The sequence below is a fragment of the Cnephaeus nilssonii genome (genome assembly GCF_951640355.1).
Source record: "Cnephaeus nilssonii genome assembly, chromosome: 7".
NCBI classification, from domain to species: Eukaryota; Metazoa; Chordata; class Mammalia; order Chiroptera; family Vespertilionidae; genus Cnephaeus; species Cnephaeus nilssonii.
Window position 1 is genome coordinate 41,540,023 of NC_137078.1, and position 27,535 is coordinate 41,567,557.

Genomic DNA, 27,535 nt, shown 5'->3' on the forward strand with positions numbered 1-27,535 from the left:
ATCTAAACATGCGATTCTTGGTCCAAAAAATGAGCACATTCAAAAATTAAATGACGAAATTTTGGATATACTTGGTGGAGATTTTCACACATATTTGAGTGATGATTCCATTGACTCAACAGATGATGCTGAAAAGGAAAAATTTCTCATCAAATTTCTTAATAGTATTGCTCCTTCAGGAATGCCGTGTCATAAGTTAAAATTGAAAGTGGGTGCAATCATCATGCTACTGAGAAATCTTAGTAAGTGGGGGTCTTTGTAATGGTACTAGATTTATTATCAAAAGATTGTGACCTAACATTATTGAAGCTGAAGTATTAACAGGATCTTCAGAAGGAGAGGTTGTTCTGATTCCAAGAATTGATTTGTCCCCATCTGACACTGGTCTCCCATTTAAATTAATTCGAAGACAGTTTGCCATGATGCCAGCATTTGCGATGACTTAATAAATCACAAGGACAAACTCTAGATAGAGTAGGAATATTCCTACCTGAACCCATTTTCGGACATGGTCTGTTATATGTTGCTTTCTCTCAAGTTTGAAGAGCGTGTGACGTTAAAGTTAAAGTTGTAAATACTTCATCACAAGGGAAATTAGTCAAGCAATCTGAAAGTGTTTTCACTTTTAATGTATACAGGGAGATATTAGAATAAGTTTAATCAGTTTATCAGCCATTGTTTGTATCAATGTTTTTATATAATGTTTTTATTGTTTTCATGTTTTTGTTGTTTTCATATCATATTTTTGTTGTTTTCATATCATGTTTTTGTTTTTATATCATGTCTTTGTTGTTATATCATGTTATTACTGTTTATTAATTTATATATTATTTTCATATACTTTTTACTAATTTTCTTTCATCTCTAACACTTATAGAGAAAGGGCAAATAGCAATATTAAAATATTTCCTCTAATTCCCTTTCAGTGTGCACAAATTCGTGCACTGGGCCACTAGTCCTATATAATAAAAGCCTAATATCCTAAGTGTCTGGTCATCCATTCAACCAATCAAAGCATAATATGCTAATATGATAAGGCCACTCAACTGCTCACTATGACGTGCACTGACCACCTGGGGGCAGATGCTCAATGCAAGAGCTGCCCCTGGTGGTCAGTGTGCTCCCACAGGAGGAGTGCCACTCATCCAGAAGCCGGCTCACAGCTGGTGAGCATAGCAGCAGTGGCAGGAGCCTCCGCGGCAGCGCTAAGGATGTCCGACTGACAGCTTAGGCCATCCCCCGTGGGCTCCTGGACTGCGAGAGGGCGCAGGCTGGGCTGAGGGACCCTCCCGAGTGCACAAATTTCGTACACCAGGCCTCTATTCTATATATGTATATATATATATATATGTGTGTGTGTGTGTGTGTGTGTGTGTGTGTGTGTGTATGTATATATATATATACACATATATACACATATATACACACATATATATACATACTAGAAGCCCGGTGCACGAAATTCGTGCACGGCGGGGGGTTGTCCTTCAGCCCAGCCTGTACCCTCTCCAATCTGGGACTCCTGGAGGGATGTCCGACTGCCCGTTTAGGCCCGATCCCACCCCAGGATCGGGCCTAAACGGGCAGTCGGACATCCCTCTCACAATCCAGGACTGCTGGCTCCCAACTGCTCGCCTGCCTGCCTTCCTGATTGCCCCTAACCACTTCTGCCTGCCAGCCTGATCACCCCCTAACCACTCCCCTGCCAGCCTCTTTGCCCCTAACTTCCCTCCTCTGCCAGCCTGGTCACCCCTAACTGCCCTCTCCTGCAGGGTTGATCACCTCCAACTGCCCTCCCTTGCAAGCCTGGTCCCTCTCAACTGCCCTTCCTTGCAGGCCTGGTCCCTCACAACTGCCCTCCCTTGCAGGCCGGGTGCCTCCCAACTGCCCTCTCCTGCTGGCCATCTTGTAGTGGCCATCTTGTGTCCACATGGGGGCAGGATCTTTGACCACATGGGGGCAGCTATATTGTGTGTTGCAGTGATGATCAATCTGTATATTACTCTTTTATTAGATAGGATAGAGGCCTGGTGCACGGGTGTGGGCCAGCTGGTTTGCCCTGAAGGGTGTAACAGATAAGGGTGGGGGTTCCCTTGGGGTGTGGGGTGGCCTGAGTGAGGGGCCTGTGGTGGTTTGCAGGCCGGCCACGCCTCCTGGCAACCCAAGGGGAGGCCCTGGTATCTGGAATTTATTTTCCTTCTACAATTGAAACTTTGTAGCCTGGGGCAGCAGCCATTTCTTTGGCAGTTAATTCACCTTCTACAATTGAAACTTTGTAGCCTTAAGCGGGTGAGCCCGGCCAGGGTGTGCGGAAAGCTTTGCTTCCCCTGTTGCCGGCGGCAACCCTGGCCTGCTCTCTCAAGCTCCATTCTGCCGCCATTTGTTTGAATTTGTTTACCTTCTATAATTGAAACTTTGTAGCTTGAGTGGAGGCTTAGGCCTGCAAGGGCTATGGAAAGCTTGGCTTGCTCTGTTACCTGGGAAACCTTGCTCTCTGTGGCTGTAGCCATCTTGGATTGGGGTTAATTTGCATACTCACCCTGATTGGCTGGTGGGCGTGGCTTATGTAGCGGAGTGATGGTTAATTTGCATATTACCATTTTATTAGAGAGGATATATATACACACACACACACATATATATATATATATATGCACAGACACACACACACACACACTCTAATAAAAGAGAAACATGCAAATTGTCACTTCGCTACGCCCACCAGCCAATCAGGAGTGAGTATGAAAATTAACCCAACAAAGATGACGGTGGCCCTCTCCAGGCCTCTGGGCAGCATGCTCGCAGGCACGGAGTGGCCGGGCGGGGCTGGACGCCTGCTATGAGGGGGAAGGCAGGGGGCGGAAGGAGCTACAGGAGCGGCACTCTGCCCAGAGCAAAGACAAGGTGGCGGCCAGAGCCAAGGCCTGGGTCCTGGGTGCCAGAGGAAAACCGGTGCCGGCAGCCAGGGGAAGGAAGGCCTATTGCATGAATCTCTTTGTGCAATGGGCCTTATATATAAAAGCCTAATTCACCAGTCGCTATGATGCACACTACCACCAGGAGACAGATGCTCAACACACAGGATCAGGCTCCCTCCTGTCTGGTTCAGGCCTGCGGGAATCAGGCCTGTGGGGATCGGGATCAGGCCTGTGGGGATCAGGCTTCCTCCTGTCTGGATCAGACTTGCGGGGATCAGGCCTATGGGGATCAGGATTGGGCCTGCGGGGATCGGGCTGCAGGGATCAGGCCTGTGGGGATTAGGCCTGTGGGAATTGGGCTCCCTCCTGTCTGGATCGGGCCTGTGGGGATCGGGCTCCCTCCTATCTGGATAGGGCCTGCGGGGATTGGGCCGAAACTGGCTATCAGACATCCCCTGAGGGGTCCCAGTTTGCAAGAGGATACAGGCCAGGCAGGCTGAGGGACCCCACTGGTGCACGAATCTGTGCACCAGGCCTCTAGTATTTAATAAGCCGTAGCCAGGTGTTCCCTAGGACTTTCATTTTCAACCTTCATTTAGTACTTTGGAACACTTAAATTATTATTGGAATCCATTCTATAGCACCCTTAGAAAAGAATACCCTTTTGGCATTCTGTAATGTAAACTACATAAACAGAATACTAACTTAGACTGAACCACAATCTATAGACTACAACCATGCAACCATGTTCTCAAACTTTATGCATCAGAATCACATGAGAGTCTGTTAAAATACTGTTTTGGGGGTTCCACCCCCAGAGTTGCTGAATCTGTAGGTCTGAAGTAGGACTTGGGAGTTTGTATTTTTAACAAGTTCCTAGGTGCTGTTGATGCTCCTGGTCATGGAACTGCAGTTTGAGGACTATAACCAGTGATTGAATTTGGGCTAAACATTGAAAACTATTACAGAAAGCTGGTTAAACTATTACGGAACAGATTAACGAATACTGTTTAAGTTTCTTTGTTATTTCCATGTCCTTTAATAGATTTTGTTATCTGTTACTTATTTTAGGAATGAAATATCAGTAAATGGCTTTTGGTTTTTATTTTATTTGGACTTAGCTGACTTTCAACTTTACAAAGTAAACTAGATTTAAAAACAGTGTTTCTTTTTTGTTCTTTTTCTTAGTAATTCTCATGTAAGAGTATGATTGCTGCTGTTCTTACCTCTGCCGTGGAAGAATTTGAAATAGTTATACTGTCTGTAAATTGCCATGCTCTTGAATCACCTTTCTGTTTTTCTAAGCTGGCACCAGTCAAGATTCGAACAGTGTGGTGATAGCCAGAGGGAAAAGGGGTTGGGGGTAGGTGGAGGTGGGCAAAGTGGGGTGGGAATGGGGACTGAAAGAGACTTTGCTTGAGGTGATTGGTGCAAAATGCAATGTGCAGATGATGTTTTGATTTGTACATTTGAAACCTGTATGATTTTGTGAACCAATGTCACCCTATTAACCTTTTGCACTCGGATGTCGAGATTAAAATTACTCTTTGAATGTATCAATAATTTGAAATATAAAAAAATCCAAATAAATAAGTTTGTATGAAAAGAAACTCCAGTTTTTTATTCTACTGTCGCGCTTTGTAAAATCTGGGGTATTTAAAAAATTAAATCCCGAGTAGAATAAAGGAATCGAGAAAAAAGCAAGCGAGTGCAAAGGGTTAAATTCAAAATTTTTAAAAAGCCCTTGTAAGTTTCAGCATGGCTAAAGAGTTGATTCTTGTTTATCATAATATTACAGTAGCATGTTTTCCACTAATATGTCATTGAACTTCATTGACATTCATTCAGCAAACTTTATTGGGTTCCTGCCATGGGTCAATAATGATATCTCATAATAAAGCAGGGTACAAACAGTACAATGACAGGCCCGCTGACCAGAAACTCAGTTTAGGTGGAGAAGGGGATTTCATTTTAGTTAGATCTGTACTGTAATAGGGTAATGCAAAGTGTCTGGAAGCAAAAAGAGAAGGGAATGGTAGTTTGGGGGGCAGCTTGGCAATTTGGCTTTCTTTGAGTTGCTTATTTGAATTTAATGTTTTGTCTCCTTTTATACAGTTCATATTCCAGTTACTCAGTTGGAATAGTTACTGTCTGATTGTAATTTAGTCTCAAAGTGAGGTTGTAGAGAAGTGAGTACCTGTGTGTGTGTTCAATTGAAAAAGCAGCTCACATATTGTATATTCCCCTCTCTCCTACATTAAAGCCAGCAGGGTGTGATCATTAAATGTGCTGACTGCCATGGTTTGACTCTTGGCTTTGTCACATTCTAGCTATGTCACCTTGGGCAAGAAAACTCTCTGGGTCTCAGTTTCCTCATTTGTAGGAGGGGGAAAATAACTGTTTGAGGTATTTTGAGATTGAATGAGTTACTGTATGTTTTTATATGCTTTAACTTGTTCCAAGTAAATGGAACAAAATAAATTTTGTTTCTATTGTTAAAATTAAGTAGAATCTCATTGGTTAAACATGCAGTCGGGAAGACCTTGTGCACATTTTGTTTTAAAAATGTGAAGAAGAAATTTTGCTTCCTGAGCCTCGCATCCACTGAAGCCACAGCACGTGATGATTAAGAGAATGGGTTCTGGAGTCTGGGGTGGGGAATATCCCTAGCTCTGCCACTTGCCGGCTCTAGGACTTGGGCAAATTACATACCTTCTGTCCTCAATTCCTTATCTGTAAAAAGGAAATACTGTAATACACAGGGTGGTTGTGAGGATTGACTTCCATAATATATGCAGAGCATTTAGAACAGCACCTAGCACATGTTAAATCAGCCCCCTGTGTCCTAGGTACACTGTGCTTAGTTTTTTACCCATTACCTCATTATGTACCCTCAACCACGCTACAAAGTAGATCGTATCACTCTGTTTTCCAAGTGAGGAAACTGGCTCAGAGAGACTTGGTCAGGATGTGACCGCAGTCTGTCTGACCCAGGCCTGTGAGGCTTGCGCTGTTTGCACTGGCCTTTCCAACCTCAATCCTCCTCATGGCCACAAGCTCAGCAAGGGGACAGGTGATTAAGGGAATACCAGATTTTGAGTCTCAACTGTTCAGATATATATTAAAATTTTATTTATGAATAATTTATTTCTGTGGAAAATAGATATACTATTAAATTATGCCACTCAGATGAAATCATTTAGATTTTAAATTTGTAAAATAGATTTTTCTAGAGGTTGAAATTTTATTGTGTTTCTATTCTGATATGCATGTCTGAATTGGGATTTTATTTAAGGTAACAGAGGCATTTGTAATGAAATTAAAAACTATATAGAGTCACCTTTGGAATAAAATTATAGTAGAAGATGATATTAATTTTTTAAATAATCATAATTTGATTCTTAAAAATAATAACACCTATTAAAGTATGCTGATAACTACAGTCTCAAGTTTTATAACTAAACTAGAGGCCCGGTGCACAAATTCGTGCATGGGTGGGGTCCCTTGGGGTGGCCTGGGGGGATCGGGCCCCAGCTTATGCCCCCAGCCTCGCAGCCCATCTGGCACCACACCTTGGCCTGGAGCCATCCCCTCACCTGCTCCACCATCCTGCCTGTAAGGTGCTCAAACAGGGCTGGGCCCCCCCCCCCCCCCGGCTCCCTCAGCACCTGGGAGCCAGGCAGCGGCCCCACCCCCTGCCGCCAATCACGTCTGCGGGGCAATTGGCGGGGCGATCAGGCTCCTGCTCGCACCCGTGTTGGCCTGGCGCCACCCGCTCACCTGCTCCACCATCCCACTGCGGTCCCGCTCTCGTTGAGGCCCATCGGGGCCGGCAGCGCCTCCACTACCGCCCACTGCCAGTGCCACGTCACCGACGCCCGTCATGAACCACCCCGCCCCCTTGTGGTCAGCGCACATCATAGCGAGCAGTTGAACTCCCAGTCAAGGGGGCAATTTTCATATTAGGCTTTTATTATATAGGAGGATTTATAAGATAGGACTAATGTTTAAAGACTTAGTTTTAATAATTTTATTTTTCATATCATATCAAGCATCTTCTCAGATCACAGTGGCATAAAACTGGAAATCAACTACAAAAAAAATCAAACACATGGAGACTATACAGCATGCTATTAAACAATGACTGGGTCACCAGAGAGATCAAAGAAATAAAAAACATCATGGCAACAAATGACAATGGAAACACAACAATCCAAAATCTATGGGACACAGCGAAAGCAGTCTTGAGAGGAAAGTTCATAGCTCTACAAGCCTACTGCAAAAAACAAGAAACAATGATAATAAATTACCTAACCCTACAACTCAAAGAGTTAGAAAGAGAGCAACAAGAAAAGCCAGTGTAAGCAGAAGGAAGGAAATAATAAAGATCAGAGCAGAGATAAACAACATTGATACCAAAAAGACAATACAAAAGATCAACAAAACCAAGAGCTGGTTCTTTGAAAGGATAAACAAGATTGATGAACCTCTAGCCAGGCTCACCAAGAAGCAGAGAGAGAGAACCCAAATAATCAAAATCAGAAATGAAAGGGTGAAATAACAACAACCCAACCGAAATACAAAGGATTGTTAAAAAATACTATAAACAACTCTATTCCAATAAACTGGACAACCTGGAGGAAACGGACATATTCCTAGAAAAATATTACCTACCAAAACTCAATCAGGAAGAATCTAAACATCTCAATAGGCCAATAACTATGGAAGAAATTGAAGCAGTCATCAAAAAGCTTCCAGCAAACAAAAGCCCGGGGCCAGACGGCTTCACCGGGGAGTTTTACCAAACATTCAAGGAAGAACTAAAACCTATCCTCCTCAGACTATTCCAAAAAATTCAAGTGGAAGGAACACTTCCAAGCTTATTTTATGAAGCCAGCATCACCCTAATAACAAAACCAGGTAAAGACAACACAATGAAAGAGAATTACAGGCTAATATCCCTCATGAACATAGATGCCAAAATCCTCAACAAAATTCTAGCAAATCGGATCCAGCAGTACATTCAGAAAGATCATACACCATGACCAAATAGGATTTATCCCAGAAATGCAAGGATGGTACAATATCCGCAAATCAATAAACGTGATACATCACATAAAAAAATTGAGAGATAAAAATCACATAGTCATATCAATTGATGCAGAAAAAGCATTTGACAAAATCCAACACCCTTTCTTGATAAAAACTCTCAACAAGGTGGGAATAGAAGAATCATACCTCAATATAATAAAAGCCATATATGAAAAACCCACAGCTAACATCATACTCAATGGGCAAAAACTAAAACCAATTCCCCTAAGAACAGGGATGCCCACTCTCACTACTCCTGTTCGACATAGTACTGGAAGTATTAGCCATTGCAATTAGACAAGAAGAAGAAATAAAAGGCATCCAAATTGGAAAAGAAGACGTAAAGCTGTCCTTATTTGCAGATGACATGATATTGTACATAAAAAAACCCTAAAGACTCCATCAAAAAATTATTAGACTTAATAAACGAATTTGGCAATGTAGCAGGATACAAAATTAATGCCAAGAAATCTATGGCATTTCTATACACCAATAGTGAACTTACAGAAAGAGAGACTAAAAAAGCAATCTCATTTACCATCGCACCAAAAAATTAAGATACCTAGGAATAAACTAAGGAGGTAAAAGACCTATATGCAGAAAACTACAGGACACTGAAAAGAGAGATAGAGGAAGACGTAAACAGATGGAAGAACATACCATGTTCATGGATTGGTAGAATCAACATCATTAAAATGTCCATACTACCCAAAGCAATCTATAGATTCAATGCACTCCCCATTAAAATACCAACAGTATATTTCACAGACCTAGAAAGAACTCTCCAAAAATTCATCTGGAATAAAAAAATACCCCGAATAGCCACAGCAATCCTGAGAAAGAAGAACAAAGTAGGTGGGATCTCAATACCAGATTTCAAGCTGTACTACAAAGCCACTGTTCTCAAAACAGCAGCCTGGTACTGTCACAAGAACAGACATACAGACCAATGGAATAGAATAGAGAATCCAGATATCGACCCAAACCACTATGCTCAATTAATATTTGACAAAGGAGGCATGAACATACAATGGAATAAAGACAGTCTCTTCAATAAATGGTGTTGGGAAAATTGGACAGATACATGAAAAAAAAATGAAACTAGACCACCAACTTACACCATACAGAAAAATAAACCAAAATGGATACAGGACTTAAACATAAGACAGGAAACCATAAAAATACTAGAGGAATCCACAGGCAGAGAAATCTCAGACATATGCCGAAGCAATTTCTTCACGGATACTGCTCCTAGGGCAATGGAAGCTAAAGAGAAAATATACAAATGGGACTACATCAAAATAAAAATCTTTTTCACAGCAAAGGAAACCATCAACAGAAGAACAAGAAAGCCTACTGTATGGGAGAACATTTTTGCAAATGTTATCACTGATAAAGGTTTAATCTCCAACATCTACAGGGAACTTATACAACTTAATAAAAGGAAGATAAATGATCCAATAAAAAAAATGGGCAACGGACCTAAATAGAATCTTTTCTAAAGAAGACAGAAGGAAGGCCAAAAGACACATGAAAACATGCTCAAAGTCACTAATTATCCGAGAGATGCAAATCAAAACGACAATGCAGTACCATCTCACACCTGTCAGAATGGCAAACATCAAATCGAGAAACGACAAGTGCTGACGAGGATGTGGAGAAAAAGGAACCCTCGTGCACTGCTGGTGGGAATGCAGACTGGTGCAGCCACTGTGGAGAACAATATGGAGTTTCCTCAAAAAACTAAAAATGGAACTCCCATTTGACCCAGTAATCCCACTTCTAGGAATATAACCCAAGAAACTAGAAACCCCAATCAGAAAGGATATATGCACCCCTATGTTCATAGCAGCACAGTTCACCATAGCTAAGATTTGGAAACATCCTAAATGCCCATCAGCAGATGAGTGGATTAGAAAACTGTGATACATCTACACAATGGAATACTACGCTGCTATAAAAAAGAAGGAATTCTTACCATTTGCAGCAGCATGGATGGACCTGGAGAACATTATGTTAAGTGAAATAAGCCAGGCAATGAAAGAGAAATACCACATGATCTCACTCATTTATGGAAAATAAAGAACATTATAACCTGGTGAATAAAAAGATAGATACAGAGGCAGTAAAGCACCTAACAGACTGTCAAATTGCAGCAGGAAGGCTGGGGAGTGTTGGGGATGGAGGGAAATAGATCAACCAAAGGACTTGTATGCATGCATATAAGCACACCAATGGACACAAGACACTGTGGGGAGGGATGAGGGCATGTGACAGGAGGTAGGGGAGGCTGGGGGAAGTTCAATGGGGGAAAAAAGGAGATATATGTACTAATATATGTAATACTTTGAACAATAAAAAATATTTAAAAAAACAACATGAAAGAAAATTCTTTGACATGAAAAGTGATAAATTTATGAAACTTAGTAATATTTTCTTTTAGGAAAGCTACAATTATATTAAGTTTAAATGTCTCACTGCTTCCCAATTTTCTGTCAGGATTCTAACCTAGAAAATGCTATTAAGTAGTTCTTATGTTCTGCAAAATCATTTTACCCAGAACAAACCAGAGTACCCTTGCTTATTTTGCAGCTGGGATATATAGCACTGGTACTTAGGGACCCATAGCAACTAGAGGGAAACCAATGTAGTTCTTCAGGAATAGTAAGATAACGTGTGTTGTTTTCCTGAAACGATTACAGTTTTATGCAATTAGTGAGATTCTTCTATTATGAAGACTTACTGAAATGTAAATTGAGAAATGCTTGGGATGAGGAACTTTATTAGATGGCTATATACATGTTATCTACCAGTAAGGAACAAGACTGTCTCTCTGAATAGGGGAAGGAATTCTTTTTTTTTTTTTCCTTTCTTTAATATATTTTATTGATTTTTTACAGAGAGGAAGAGAGAGGGATAGAGAGCCAGAAACACCGATGAGAGAGAAACATCGATCAGCTGCCTCCCGCACACACCCCACCGGGGATGTGCCCGCAACCAAGGCACATGCCCTTGACCGGAATCGAACCTGGGACCCTTGAGTCCGCAGGCCGATGCTCTATCCACTGAGCCAAACCGGTTTTGGCAGGAATTCTTTTTTAAAAAAGAGTTCAGTTGCCTGGCTGGCGTGGTTCAGTGGTTGAGTGTCAACCTATGAACCACGAGGTCACAGTTCGATTCCTGGTCAAGGTTCCAGGTACATGCCCAGGTTGCGGGCTCGATCCCCAGTTGGGGGGGGGGGGGGGCGGGCGGGGAGGGTGCAGGAGGCAGCCAATCAATTATTTTTATCATTGATGTTTGTATCTCTCTCCCTCTCCTTTCCTCTCTGAAATCAATAAAAATATAATTAAAAAAGAAACCTAACACAACACTTAAAAAAATAGATCAGTTATTTAATAAGAAATTTAGAGCACCAGTTTGTGAGGAAAAAGCCCATTTGTGAGAGGAGACAGAGCGGAGGTAGCCCTGGAGCTGAGGAGCAGCTTTGATTTTGGCAGAATGTACGAGTCCACGGCTTTCTGATTAACCTTGCGCTGCTCTGTAATCTCAAATATTTTTCTTTCTCTGTGTTGAGGATCTCACCCTCCTTGTGTCTGGGCTTGCATGGCTTCTCCTTGAAGTAAGCGTCAGTGAGATGTTTGGGGATTTTCACACCACTGATACCAATTTTGGTGATGGTGGCGATGACAGATTTCTGGTGTGCTCCATCCTCTGATTAAGGGACAGAGATCCAGTCACAAGGAGCAGCCACTGCTCAGCTGCTTGGGCAGAACCACCCTCTTGCCTCTGTGGTGCCCAGTGAGGATGGTCCTGGGAGTGATGCTGGCCTGCAGCCTTCTCACCTGCCCACTGATGGGTTTCTTACCCTCGCTCAGCGGCTTTCGGGGCACATCTTCAGTAGGATAATATCTAGGCATTTTGCAAAATTGGACCACACAGTTACCACCATTCTTGTCACCACCAACTGGTTTTGTGAGAGAAGCAAGAACTTTCTTCCAATCTGAGATTTAGCTGCTGAATACTTCCTCTTATACATGGCTTTTCGGGAATGCATAGCTGATCAGGACTATCTGCCAATCCCTCTGACCAGGACAGGGTTTCGCATGCAGTGGGGCTTCCCGTTCTTAGGCGCCTTGGCCTTGAGGTTACACTTCTTAACCTTCTTAACCTTGCCACCAGTATCAGCCTTCTTGGTTCAGGTTTCTTCTCCTTAGTTTCTGTCTCCTCAGGTTTTTTTTCACCACCCTTGCAAGATGGGAAGAGAGAGGAGAAAGAGTTCTTACTTATGGAATACTTTATAGGTTTTTATTTGCTTTAATATATTTTAAAATTGTTTCCTAACAATCTTAGATGAATGAAATGATATTTACAAGATATTTAAATTCATTAAGCTTCAATTTTTGTTCATAAAATCCACTTGTGATTTTGACCTATCTTGGAATCTGAGCAGCTTTCCTAACCACTGTTATATAGAGAGAATTGGGGATTACAGATTGCTTGAACTCAAACATGATTCATTATTAACTTTTTTCCTTTGTTGTATAATGAAACTATAGTAACAATGCTAGCATAACCAACTTTGTTCTTATATGACTTGTCATGGATAATCATGTCTACTGTATAATGGTTTGCAATGACTTAATATATAATAACAGGATATATATATACTAGAGGCCCGGTGCATGAAATTCATGCGTAGCTATGGTCCCTAGGCTTGGCCTGCAATCAGGGCCATCTTCCCCAGTTGCCTGAAGCCAGCTCAGCCCCCTGCCACCACCCACTCCCAGTTCCCTGTTTGCCATTGGGTGATCGGAGCCTGCTGGCTGGGGGCAGGAACCAAGAGGTCAGCCATTCCGCCTGCCCTCCGGCCCTGCCACCCACCCCAGTTCCCCGTTGTCCATCGGGTGATTGGAACCTGACGGCTGGGCGAAGGGACCAAGAGGTGGTCAGTGCACCTCATAGTGACTGGTCAAGCGGGTGTTCTGGTCGTTCCGCTGTTAGGTTAATTTGCATATTACCCTTTTAATATATAGGATACATATATGATATGAAACATATATGATATGAAACTTAATTCTGGGTTTATTAAGTCTCCTTTCTTGGAAAAACTGGTGGTTGGGTAACTTTTATCACAAGCCTTGTAGTATATAATTGCATCATTGAGCAGAAGAGTACATAGAAACTTCTGGATTGTGTGAAATCATATATTGTTAGTAAGTTCTTTGTTTCATAGCAATTTAAAATGGAGTTTTACACCTGCCTATTTTGCAGTTGTGGTTTTTGTTCTTAATTAATAAGACAGGCAACAATTCATTGTCTAAACCTGTGGACACTGGAGAGCTAAATTCACAGAGAAAGAGGAAGTGACTTAAATTATAATTTTGAACAATGGATATGCAATAGACACATTTTGGTGTTTGATGATTTTCCTGTAAGAGGGGAAAAGACACTTAGTACACTTAGTGTGTCTTATTTTCAAACATCTTGAAAGGAAAAACAAAGGATTTGGAAAGGTGCCATGGCTGTTTCCTTCTGATCTTGCCCCCTGCCCCAATTTAATGGTTACAAAGATAACCCACTGCCCAGTGTGTTTTTTATAAGGATATCTGTCTTCAGATCTTCTAAGGATTTATGTTCAACTTTAAGAGCAACAGTGCATTTTGTTACAGATTTTAGAATCCTGTCATTTCAACAGTCATATCTATATCTTTTAGTCTTTTTTTTTATTGATTTCAGAGAGAGGAAGTAAGAGAGAGGGGGATAAAAACATCAATGATGGGAGAGAATCATTGATTGGCTGCCTCCTGCACACCCCCTACTGGGGATGGAGTCTGCAACCTGGGCATGTGCCCTGACCAGGAATTTGAACCATGATCACCTGATTCATGGGTCGACAATCACTGAGCCACACTGGCCGGGCCAGATCACTATCTTGATGATAACAATGGATATTAATTCCGTGTGGCCCATATGCCAGAGGAAGCTATGAAGTAAGAGCCATAATAATGACAATATACCAATGAGGAAACTAGGGCTCGGAGATGTTAAGTCACTGACCCAAAGCAGAACTGAGTTACAGTAGACGGGTTTGTTGTCCTTTGGATCCTGTTTTGCTTATAGCTCATATCTCTGAAAGCCAGATGTAAAATCATTGTCTGTCTTGATGTAAATTCAACCTTTATCTTGCTCATCCTGTTGTTTCAGGCACCCATTTAAGGCCAGTGGGAAGTACAAAATGAGTAGAAAAATGGTAAAAGGTCAGTGCCAGTCTGAATGACCTTCTGTGTATATGTTTGTGACATCATAACATATAATACATAACATCACTTGCATAAGTATAAATAGTATGCTGTTATATGACACTTAGAGACCTGATGCATGAAATTCGTGTAAGAACAGGCCCTCGCAGCCCCAGCTTCATCTGGAAGGAAGGTCATCCAGAAGGTTGTCCAGACGGTTGTTCTGCTGTTCAGTCGTTCGGTTGATTTGCATATTATGCTTTTATTATTAGAGATAGGAATCATCTGTGATTCCTCTTTTGCCCGTATTTTAACCCATCTGCAAGTCCTGAAGGTTCTGTCTACAGACCACATTCCTAATTTATCCACCTGTCTCTGCATCCACTGTTAGAACTTTAGTGTAACACTGGTCTTGCCTGAACTATTGCTCACTTATAATCTACTCAGAGGGTAGAGTAGCCAGAGTGATCTTTTTTTACAGCCTAAAGAGATCGTGTTGCTCTCCTGCCAAATCCGCTTCAACAGCATTTTAATTTAGAGAAAGTCCGACTGCCTACCAGCTATCCTTGCTTCCTGTGCTTCAAAGTACTGACTTGATGTTTTCATACTTTCCAAGTTCATTGCCATCTTGGGTCTTTGTACCTACTGTTTCCTCTACCTGAGTTGACACCTTATCATTTAGGTCTCAGTTCAAATGTCAGCATCTCAGTGCAGCCTTCCTTGACTAATCTAGATACCAGCACCCCTATACTCTCTCTTATGTTGTTTTGTTTTCTTTATAGTTCTTATCACCCTTTTAGTGTTATGTTAATGGAATTGAAGTTAATCCTTTCCATCTATTTCTATCCCCACCAGAATGTGAACTTCTTGAGAACAGTGCCTCCCCTGTATTTAGAATAGTTTACCTGGCATTTAGTAGCACAATTAAAATTGATTGGATGAATAAAATTTTCATCTCGCGTAAACATTGTATTGTGACTATTTCCCCCACAATCTTAGGTATTCAGAACAGGGGTTGTGAACTCTTGATCCACAGTCCAGAACTGGCCTAAACACACATTTTATTTGGCTTATTAAAAAGTGTTGTTGTTTAAGATTCAACTTACATCCAGTCAGATGTACAAATCTTAAGTGTACAACTTGATGGATTTCATGAATGTGTATACCTACTTATACATAACCACCTTTCAATCAAGGCTCTCTCATATCCTCCCCAGCCGCTCTTTCTTTCCACAGGATAACTTGCATAGTTCATCTTTTTAATTGACTTCTATCTTTAAAAAATGGGAGATTTTACAAAAAATCCAGAATTCCAACATCTCTTAAAAAATGTAAAGATGTAGCAGCAAAGGACCGACTTTCTCTTTGGCCACAGTTTGTTGTAGCTGAGACGCAGCTGTCTGGTGTTGGTGTGTGCTCTCCAATGTGCCTCCAGCCGTTACCTCTCCTCCTGCTATCCTGATCTTGAATTCAATTTCTAGTTGCCATTTATAGTTTCATTGCATTTTTATGATGGATAAATAGTTATTTATTCAGTTACTTATGTAAAAAAATGCAAACACGAATGGTAGACTAAAAATGTTATTTGTTTCTTAGTCTACTTCATGCATGCGCATTTCTTGAATTTTATGTACTTGTTAGGCACCCTAATTCTACTTGGCTATGTTTAATGTTTGCACAGTGTCCCATTGCATAAATGTATCATGTATATAAACAGCCTTCTGTGGAATGTATAAGTTATTTCTGTTTTTTGATATTGGAAAAGAACAATAGATGAATATTTTGTACAAATCATTTTATTAGGATAAAATTTTAGAAATGGAATTTTTGATTAAAATATATTTTCATTTTTAAGAATTTTGATACATATTGCCAAATTGCTTGGTAGTAATATAAGTTCATATAATCTTTCTGGAGAGCAATGTATGGGAGTATTCATTTCTCTGCGTCTATGTCAACATTGGAAATTGTAATGAAAAATAAAAGTTTTGCCAATATAGTTTATAAAAACAAAAAATGGGAATGCTGGCCAAGAATTTTTTCATCTTATCTACATATATAAGAACTATATTTTATTATAAAGGATATACTATAGAACTATTTATTACTTACTACAGTGCTATGCCTTGGATTTATGTTGTGAGTGAAATTGTGTACCATGTACTTTCTATATGAGGTCATGTGAATACCTCAGTATAACTAGAGAAGCCTTTAGCCTTATCCTTACATACGTGTCCACAAACACACAGTAATTATTACTGAGTTCTACCATGTTCTATATGGGTGTACATGAGAATAAATAACACAAAATCTTTCTTTTTTGAAACACATAGAACTAATTCTTACATATTAGTTTTATATTTGCTTTCATATTTTTAATTAGCTACTGTCACTCTATGATTTGCTTTTTAAGGAGATGCCTACATAGAAGAGTGACAGCAGCTGGACTAAATGTTTCACTGCTGAACTGGTTCCTCAGGTATCCTGGCTCTGGCAACTGCTATGGGAGATTGGATGACGGTTACAGATCCAGGTCTGTCTTCAGATGATTGAGTTTAAAATAACTGTAAGCCAAAGCAGTTGTAAAAGTGATTATTTTCAATAACACTATAAAATAATTATCACAAATATTGAAGATGTGACTAATGAGAGACACAAATAATTGTAAAATGTCTAATTTCCATCTTCAGTGTAATTATTAGGGAGAGCCAAGAATTGTGCCATAATTTGTGGGGTTAACTGCTTTGGGTGGATGATTGATCACTTGATTGTTACTATTTTTGAGGAAATTTTTATGCATTTGAAATAAATTCATTGGCTGCTTCAGTACATTTCTCTGATATATTTCTTTAATTGCATAAACTTTGAGTGCATAGACAAGTGATTTTTGTCTATTATTTTTAGAAATCTAAAACACTGCAAAGTAAGGTAGCATATTGTAGCTTAACATGCCTCGTAAGATCACCACTTTCTAGTTGTGTCTTTTTGAGAAAAAGTACATAGTACATAGTTTTCATATAAAACCAACTTTGTCTTAATTTGAAAATACTTAAAATATTTATGTAATTCAAAATCTTTGGTAATGGAGATTATATTAACTTTGCATGCATTTTAATATATTACTTACATAAGTGCCTTTTATTCTTTCAGAAAGCAAAAATATCTCTCAATATACCTCAGAAACAAAGATGTCTCCATCAAGTCTATATTCACAGCAAGTGCTCTGTTCTTCAATACCTTTATCAAAAAATGTGCACAGTTTTTTCAGTGCCTTCTGCACAGAAGAGAATATTGAACAAAGTATTTCATATCTTGATCAGGTAATGGTGTGGTTTTTTTTGTAAGAAGTATTGGTATAAATCATGTTCTATAATATTGAAGTTATGAGAACACTTATCATTACAAGTATATTGTTGTGCATTGGTCCAGGACTTGTATTAGATTTGTGGAGAACCTTGGTGATCACCTAACTAGATACAAGGTAAACATTTTTATCTGGAGCAGATTGGCCTCCCATCTCCCCAGGGGCTCCTCCACTGGGAATATCACCCTTATTTTACTGGTGAAGAAACCTGCGTGCCTCACTAAGTGACTGCAGGGCAGAGGCACAAAGAGCCCAGTTCTCTCAATTCTTTTGCTGTGGGATATTTACTGTTTTCTTAACTGTCACAGGATAGTTTTCTCAGAAAATATGTCTTATCTTTTGTTTTTTTACTAAGTTGTCTGGTAACCAACTTTTAGAAAAACGTTTTCTCCTACCAGGAATTGACTACTTTCGGTTTTCCTTCATTATATGAAGAATCCAAAGGTAAAGAGACAAAGAGAGAATTAAATATAGTTGCAGTTTTAAACTGTATGAATGAGCTACTTATTCGTCAGCGGAAGAACCTTCTAGCTCAGGAAAATGTGGAAACACAAAATCTGAAACTGGGAAGTGATATGGACCATCTACAAAGCTGCTATGCAAAACTCAAGGTAAAAATTACACCAATCTGAATTTCAATGCCATTATTATGTAATTTGATACTATAAATTTTCTTAGGCTTTATCACATTTTAGAGTAAAAATTTTTTTTGTTTTGGTTTTTTGAAACAAGTAAGTAAAAGTGGACTTAAAGTGATTTCTGCAAATCCACCATACTGCTTCCTAATATCCATATTGACAACATTGATTTCATGAACTATTTAGTGACTTGCTGAGTCTATAGAAAGTTAGCTTAGGAAATATTATGTCTGAGGAAAATAAATAAAGATTCCCTCGCCCCATTTAATCTTGCTTAATAAAGTAGATGCTTAGCCGAAACCGGTTTGGCTCAGTGGATAGAGCATCGGCCTGCGGACTCAAGGGTCCCGGGTTCGATTCCGGTCAAGGGCATGTACCTTGGTTGCGGGCACATCCCCAGTAGGGGGTGTGCAGGAGGCAGCTGATCGATGTTTCTCTCTCATCGATGTTTCTAACTCTCTATCCCTCTCTCTTCCACTCTGTAAAAAATCAATAAAAAATAAAAAAATAAAGTAGATGCTTAATTTACAGAAGTCTTATTGTGAGAGGCTGCATCAGTTAATCCAAGAAAAATATTCTAGAGGGCATCTGTGCCAAAGTTGCTAAAAAGCTCAGTAATGGGAGCAGGCCTCATGGCTTCTAGCTCTAAGGAGTGTCTAGGCTCTAGAGAAGACCACAGAAGAATGCTTTTGCAAACTTGCTTGTTCCTCTGAACAAAGGAAATATTTTCCACAGGGCCATTGACCTGCTACATTAAAATACAGAAAATTTGTTGCCAGCTTCTACTTGCTTTCATTCTTTTATTTCATTCTTTCATTTTATAAAAAACTAGAGGCCCGGTGCACAAAATTCATGCACAGAGGGGGGTGGCTCCCCCTCAGCCCAGCCTGCACCCTCTCCAATCTGGGACCCATTGGGGGGTGTCTGACTGCCCTCACACAATCCTGGACCGCTGGCTCCTACTCGCTCACCTGCCTGCCTGCTTGGTCACCCCTAACTGCCCGCCCTGCTGGCCTGGTTGCCCCTAACTTCTCCCCCCCGCCGGCCTGGTCGCTCCTAACTGCCCCCCCCCCCCCCCCCCCCCCCGTCGGCCTGGTCGCCCCACACAGCCTGCTGTTCAGTCGTTTGGTCGTCCCTCACTAACCACCCTGCCAGCCTGGTCACCCCATGCAGCCTATTGGTCATTCGTTTGGTCGTTCCTCACTAACCCCCCTGCCGGCCTGGTCGTAGGCAGCCATCTTGTGAGTGCATGAGGGTCAATTTGCATATATCTCTTTATTATGTAGGATTCTTTGTTATTCATTTATTTGAGAAGGAGAAGGAAGAAGGAGTTCAAAATCACAGTATAGCGGGAACTTATATTATGATTGTATAGTATGAAGGATGTAATAGAATCAGTCCATGGCAAAAATTTTTTCTAAAGATGCTACTATTTTGGGTTTCCTTATTTGAGTGTGTGTGTGTGTGTGTGTGTGTGTGTGTGTGTAAGTTTTGAATCTGCATACTCCCAGAGGATCAGCTTCTCTTTAGTTTTTCTCCTGTTGGTCCATGCCTCTCTATTTTTCTTCCTCTACTCCCTCAAGAACAGATAACAATTTTTTAAAACCCATGCCCAGCCAGCATGGCTCAGTGGTTGAGTGTCAATTTATGAACCAAGAGGTCACGGTTCAGTTCCCAGTCAGGGCACATGCCAGAGTTGCAGGCTTGATTCCCAGTGTGGGGCATGCAAGAGGCAGCCAATCAATTGATGTTACCATCTCTCCTTCTCCCTTCCTCTCTGAAATCAATAAAATTATTCTATATAATAAAGAGGTAATATGCAAATTGACCATCACTCCAACACACAAGATGGCTGCCCCCATGTGGTCAAAGATGGCCACCCCCATGTGGACACAAAATGGTCGCCACAAGATGGCCAGCAAGGGAGGGCAGTTGTGGGCGGTCAGTCCAGCAGGGGAGGGCAGTTAGGAATGACCAGGCTAGCAGAGGAGGGCAGTTGGGGGCGACCAGGCCAGCAGGGGAGGGCAGTTAAGGGCAATCAGGCCTGCAGGGGAGGACAGTTAGGGTCAACCAGGCTGGCAAGGGAGGGAAGTTAGGGGCGACTGGGTCAGCAGGGGAGGGTAGTTGGGGGCGACCAGGTCTGCAGGGGAGGACAGTTAGGGGCGACCAGGTCTGCAGGGGAGGACAGTTAGGGGTGACCAGGCCTGCAGGGGAGGACAGTTAGGGGTGACCAGGCCGGCAGGGGAGGGCAGTTAGGGGCAATCGAGCCAGCAGGGGAGCAGTTAGGCATTAATCAGACTGGCAGGGGAGTGGTTAGGGAGTGATCAGGCTGGCAGGCAGAAGCAGTTAGGGGCAATCAGGCAGGCGAGCGGTTGAAAGCTAGCAGTCCTGGATTGTGAGAGGGATGTCCGACTGCCGGTTTAGGTCCGAGGGATCAGGCCTAAATGGGCTGTTGGACATCTTTTGAGGGGTCCTAGATTGGAGAGGGTGCAGCCGGGGTTGAGGGACACCCCCCCCCACCCTTGACCCGTGCATGAATTTCAATCACCAGGCCTCTACTGTTTAAAAAAACCCCACTTAATATCTTGAATCTCCAAGCTCTGTTGGAGAGTAACAGAATCTCTGTAATATTTGAAAATCCTTTAGTAGAGATTGCACAATAATGAAGAGGCCTGGAGTGGCCTATATGTGAACACTGGGCTCATTTGGTAATTGATTTAGAGAAGCATCTTAGCTCCTCAGCAACACCTGCCCCTAGAAGCCCATCAGTGCCTAAGGCTAGTTTATGTTGTCTTCTAGCTCATGTGCAGTAATAACAGTATGTTCCCCCTTTAATATTTTTAGGTTTTTGTATATCCTATATGCCTCAGGGATAGAGATTATCCAACTGTGTATCTTGGCAGACTGGGGAACTGGTTGGGGGGGTGGTGGAGGGCACAGATGGTACCCTCCAGGCATATTAAAAGCCTGCAAGTTGTGGATTCTACTTTAACCTTAACCAGAGATACCTATAGAAGGTCTAATAAATTAGACTGAGTCAGAGTTTTAAACCCTAGATTAAGATTTAAAACTTTTATATCTGAGCACTGTTGGCCAAGTGTCTTATAAGTAGCTGTTGAATAATTGCATAATGATATTAGTAATTTGGAGCTATTAAGCCTTTTCTCTAAGAAGTAATAATTTATTAGGACTATCCAGAGCATGGAATATTGTACAGGATACCTTCTAATTTAGGATTTGACCTGGGTCAAAATCAGGTATTTTGGGTCAGCTGTGGACAGAAATGTGTGTTCAGTGGGAAGAGTTGCTGATCTATCTGAAGAGTTTCTAGGTCTAGTATATGATTCGTTTAATTTGTTGAGCAAAATTTATTGAGTATGTACTAGGCATTGGGTTTCAAAGATGAGTGAACCCAGCCCTATTTGCAAGGAGATTGTAGTCCAGGGGAAGGAGATATATGAACCACAGTTATTTGCTTTACTGATTATTCTTGGTGGTAACAGCACTTTATCTGAGATTTGAAGAATGCATAGAAATTTGCTAGTGTTTGGAAAAGACATTTTGGGCACAGCATATAACCTGTATAAAAGCACGGAGGCGTTGGAGCACATTGTACTTTCAGGGAGTCATACAGCTCTGCAGGGGCTGAAGTATATGAAGAGTGGTGAGCAGTGAGGCTGGGGTCCAGGCCCCAGATGATGTGAAAGGCATTGTGCAGAATCCCGGAGGCTCCGAGGATTGTAAACAGGAGGAATATATCATGTAAATATCAACCTGGCAGTAGATGGAGAAATTATGAGGGGGGAGGATTTCTGTTTGGGACGGAAGTGGTGGGGGCGCTCAGGAAGCCTGGTGGAAAGGACACTGTAGCAGGCTTAGCAGTCCCTGACCTTGGAGGTTCTGGACTTGAACAAAGGTAGTATCAATGGAGATAGTAAGAGTGAGATAGGAAGACAACTTAGGAGGTAGAATGGGTAGAATTTCATGAAAAGTTGAATTTGGGAAATAAGTCGTGAATATAAGATACCATTCAGGTCTCTGACTTGAGTTTGCCAAGGACAGTGGTATGATTCACAAGAAATGCAGGAGGGCAGTGTAAGATTTACAGGGAAGATGATGAGTTCAGATAGAGTGTTGATAATGACTGAGGGAATCTGTCATTTGACATATGGGACATATCAACTGGCCCACACGCTGTAAAGTCAGCCATGCCAACATTTTTGACAACCTTAGAATTATCCAAGTTTAATAGTCCTACATCTCTAAATCTTCTTGAGATTCATTGTGTGAAAGTCGTTATTTGTGTCAATTATGATATAACTTGAGTGGCTCTGGTATTTTATAAAGATAAAGAGGATTTTTATAAATGCTCTAGTGGCTTCATGCACAACTTGACGCAGTTTCTATAAAAACGTGCAGAATGAATTGAAAACCGGCATCTTGCCCCATACTGATTCCAGGATTGCTGCCATTTCTCTCTGGGGAAATCTTCAGTTTACCGCCTGCAAGGGAGAAGTGGTGGCACGTAGTGGTCCCACCCTCTCTGACCTGAAGTGTTCCACTCTGCTTGCTCACCAGGCTTCCTCACACTTAGCTTTGAAGCATTTTTGGCTCTTTCTCAGAGAGTGCTATAGAGGGTTAAAAAGAGTTAAAAAAGAATTTTAAAAAATATTCAGTGGAATAAAATACTCACTGGAATAAGTGAAGAGTCTTTTAAGGGATCCATTTTGAAGCTCTTTTGAATAGACATAAAATCTTGGTACATAAATAAAATTTGATACTTAAATTTAAATAAATTGTAGGACTTTATAGTGTCGAGTTTTATAAGTGCTTTAAAAACATTTTGTGTACCTCTAAACTTCAATTGTAGTGAACAAACACTAATATGTATAGCTTGTTTTTACTAATCTTTTAAGAATTCACTTGTTCTGAAGCTATGTTAATTGTAATCAAAATTGCACATGAATGTTGTAGGAACAACTGGAAACCTCCAGGAGAGAAATGATTGGGCTTCAGGAAAGAGACAGACAGTTACAATGCAAGAACAGGAATTTGCATCAGTTACTGAAAAATGAGAAAGATGAGGTAAGTTGTCAGTTATTATAGATAAAGTTTAAGTGATTTTTTAAATATAATTTGAGGTGAACATTTGAGCCACTTCATTTTAACCTTTTGCACTCGGATGTCGAGTGTGACTCAACACGGTTAGCATCGGTAGCAGCTCTTTTTATACTCTTTGAATGTAACAATAATTTGAAATATAAAAAAATCCAAATAAATAAGTTTGTATGAAAAGAAACTCCAGTTTTTTATTCTACTGTCGTGCTTTGTAAAATCTGGGGTATTTAAAAAATTAAATCCCGAGTAGAATAAAGGAATCGAGAGAAAAGCAAGCGAGTGCAAAGGGTTAAAACAAGCGAGGACAGCCGAAACCGGTTTGGCTCAGTGGATAGAGCGTAGGCCTGCGGACTCAAGAGTCCCAGGTTCGATTCCGGTCAAGGGCATGTACTTCGGTTGCGGGCACATCCCCAGTAGGGGGTGTGCAAGAGGCAGCTGATCGATGTTTCTCTCTCATCGATGTTTCTGGCTCTCTATCTCTCTCTCTTCCTCTCTGTAAAAAATCAATAAAATATATTTTTTAAAAAAAAACAAAAACAAGCGAGGACAATTTATTCATCCTGTGTCAAGCTGTATGGTGGACCCCTGTGTACAGTATTGCATCATGTTTAACTGTGGTCAGGAACCCTCCCCACAGTCCCCTCTGCCAAGTGGATCCATTTGGGTTAAGCTTGTTAGTCGTAGCTCGTGGCAACCAATGTCCTCTACCACCCACCCTGGGTGCACAGGCACTGCCACTTCTTCTCTGGCACACGGTGCTCTAAATGCAGATGGTTTATTGTCTGCCACACTGGACTTCATATCAGGCCTGCTGCCTCTTGCACGCTCTTAAATATTGACATTGTTCATCCAATCGAGCAATTAATTGATTAACTGAACACAAGTTATTGTTTAAAAACACAATTCACACTTAAAAATCTAGTTTATGAGGCTAAAGATGTTATAATTCTAATCTCATTTCTACTTTAGTGGTTACTCAGGATTTGGATCTATAAGTTAATGCATTTGAAATTATTTTCAAATTTATGTAAGAAGAAACCATTATGTTTTTATTGCTGTGCAGTTTGATCCTTGACCATGTGATAACTAAAAGTAGAATACTTAATATAATTTCAGTGTTGTATATGTTGTTTTAACTATAATTAAGGACTGTTAGGGGAGCGTATTTATTTAAGGACCTTGCAGTGATTTAGACAATTATTTTACCATATTTGATTATTTAATAGTACATTTAGTAAGTGCTTAATGAAGTATCTTAACCATAAGGTTGCTTATATATTTCCTTGAGTTCTCAGAAAATTTTGACTTGATCTGTTGATTACATGTAAGTGATTTGAAAATAGTTCACCTTCAGTAAGGATTAAGTTAAGCATGATCATCTGTAGCAGGTATTAAGGATGTCTGTGTAGCCTGGCTGGTACAGCTCAGTGGTTGAGCATTGACCCAGGAACCAAGAGGTCACCGGGTCCAATTCCCAGTCAGGGCACATGCCTGGGTTACAGGCTCCATCCCCTGGGGGGTGGGGGCGAGTGCAGGAGGCAGCTGATCGATATTTCTTTCTCATCAATATTTCTATCTCTAGTCCTCTGCCTTCCTCTCTCTAAAAAATCAATAAAAACATATTTATATATAAGAAAAAAGAATGTCTATGTAGCCCTGGCCAATTTTGCTAGTGGTTAGAGTGTCAGCCCCAGGACTGAAGGGTCTCAGGTTTAATTCCCAGTCAAAGGCAAGTACCTCGGTTGAGGTTGGTTCCCCAGCCCCTGTAGGAACCAATCAATGTGTCTCTCTCACATCAATGTTTCTCTCTCACCCCTTCCCTCATCCCTTCCTTCTCTCTCCCTTCCACTCTCTGGAAGTCAATGGAAAAAATACCCTCAGGTGAGATTTAAAAAGAAAAAGGAAAAAGAATATCTATGTAGAATAGAACTTACTTTCTATTAAGGGCTGCCTGAGAAGCCATAGAAGAAATGAACATTTACCACTAGTGTCCGGCATTTAATAGATACTCAGCAAATGTTTGAATTGGATTCTGCTGTTTGTACTTACTCTAATTTGAGAACTGTTTATGGTCAGAGAAAAATGAACCTGTTTACCTGCTGCCATGAACTGAACCATGGCTAATTTGCCTTGTCACAGGTTGATCAGGAATAAAGTGATTCAAGTCATTCATATAAGGAAGTCACTACAAATGATCAGGTGCATTCTGCTTGTTTCAGATGAAGCTTTAATCACTGTAACACTTCCATAAATGAGTTTCTGGCTTCTAAGGGATCAAGAGTCATATATGCAGGGTGAAAGGTGTAGAACAGCAATTTTCAACCGGTGTGCCACAGGGATTTTTAAAACATGCAGTACCTGACTGCTTAGGGGCACTGACCTCTTTTCCCTTATATTGTCAAATAAAAAATGTGCAACACAATAATAGCCGCCCAATGTGAATGAATCAAAATTATACTCATTTTTTGTCAGATCAGCAAAAAATATTTTTTTGGTGTGCTACAGAATTTTGTGCCATGAGATAAAAAAGGTTGAAAATCATTGGTTAGAAAGTTAGCAACAATGGAAATTTCAGAATAAAAAAGAAAAGTTTGATGTGATTCATTTAAATGATATTTTATTTTAAAATATATATTTTTTATTGATTTCAAAGAGGAAGGGAGCTGGAGAGAGAAATAGAAACATCAGTGATGAGAGAGAATCATTGATTGGCTTCCTCCTGCACGCCCCACACTGGAGATCAAGCCTGCAACCCGGGCATGTGCCCTCACCGGGAATCGAACTGTGACCTCCTGGTTCATAGGTTGACGCTCAACTGATGAACCACACCGGCCAGGCTAAATGATATTTTAAAGAGTGATTTCCAGTGGTTATGGAGAAGCAAGAATAATCCTAGATTATTTTTTAAACTATTTTATGGGAAAGTGAATGCTAGGACCGTTTTTCTGTTTTGAATTTGTGAATTTTAATTGGGTTTATCAATCCTAAAGGGACACATTTGATAGAAATTCTTTTTCAGGTACAAAAATTACAGAATATTATTGCTAGTCGAGCTACTCAATATAATCATGATATGAAGAGAAAAGAGCGTGAATATAATAAACTAAAGGAACGTCTACATCAACTTGTTATGAACAAGAAGGATAAAAAAATAGGTAAGAAGTGGCTGGCTAAGACAGAACAAGAGGAATAAATAAGCTAATACTATGTTAAGAAATAAATGTAAAAGCATTGAGCACAATAATTTCTGAAATGTTATTTTCATGCTTTATACAATTTTTAAAGATGGTATATGTCCATCTTTATATAGAAATTGAGGCAACTGGTAAGGGAAAAAAGAGTTAATTTTGCTTTGCTTATTACTTGCATATAAGAATTGCATTTCTTGTTAACATGGTAGGTGTGGGTTTATCTATAGAGGAGAAATAAGCCAGAGGACACACACTAATCTTCCATAATAAAGAACCAATAATATTAAAAATCAGGATCAGTTGTTTAGATCAGTAGAAGTATGTTTTTGAGAAAATAGTTCATCAGACCAATAATTTGTCAGTTTGAGTTTCTTTAAGTTGAGTTGTGCATTTTGAAACAACTATTCAAAAGGTTGAACTATGAAAGTTATGTTTATATTTGTGTGGACTAGTATTTTTTTAATTAATTTATAATTTACTTCATGACAATATATGAGTAATTTCAAGTAAATAGCATAGATTGAGAAGTAGATCTACACATACACAGAAGTAGAGCTACACAGATAGTTTTGCTGGCCTGATAAGATTCAGGGGACAGGGGATCTGTGTGTTTACTTATTGAAGCATGGTTTCTAGTGGACAGTAGGCTGTCCTGTAATCTGTATTATACAGTCGCACCCCTAAGCTGTCTTTCTAAACTGAACTTGGACTTGCATACAACAGCAGATGTTTCCAGCTGTCACCTGGTGGGCTCTGCCTGCTGCCAGCCAGCGAATCAGTGTTGACTGTATCAAAGTGTAATAAGTAAGACAAGGTTGAAAATCTCTAGGTATTCTGAGGTAATAAATCTAAAATTGCACTTGGACACTCATTGGTTTTTAAGGTTGGTTAACCTTGTGTTCATTTATGAAGGAAATAAAATTAAAGGATGAAATGCTAGAAGTATAAAATGTATCGCCCAATTAGAGAAGTTGAT

The 27,535-nt window shown here is 40.5% G+C and overlaps 1 protein-coding gene and 1 pseudogene across 4 annotated transcripts in view; one reads left to right on the forward strand and one right to left on the reverse strand.

The window, feature by feature from the left end:
• The window catches only part of SSX2IP (SSX family member 2 interacting protein), a 56,878-nt gene that overhangs the window by 11,364 nt on the left and 17,979 nt on the right, over positions 1-27,535 (forward strand). For all 3 annotated transcript variants that reach the window (XM_079777371.1, XM_079777369.1, XM_079777370.1), the window contains exons 2-6: positions 16,662-16,781; positions 17,399-17,568; positions 18,011-18,223; positions 23,225-23,335; positions 26,388-26,523. In XM_079777371.1, coding sequence (XP_079633497.1) covers positions 16,751-16,781; positions 17,399-17,568; positions 18,011-18,223; positions 23,225-23,335; positions 26,388-26,523 — 661 coding nt within the window. In that variant the 5' untranslated portion in view covers positions 16,662-16,750. The remainder of the gene's footprint in view (positions 1-16,661; positions 16,782-17,398; positions 17,569-18,010; positions 18,224-23,224; positions 23,336-26,387; positions 26,524-27,535) is intronic.
• Positions 11,332-13,301, reverse strand: LOC307102870 (large ribosomal subunit protein eL6-like; annotated as a pseudogene). The gene has a single exon. The product of its transcript is annotated as a large ribosomal subunit protein eL6-like (transcript).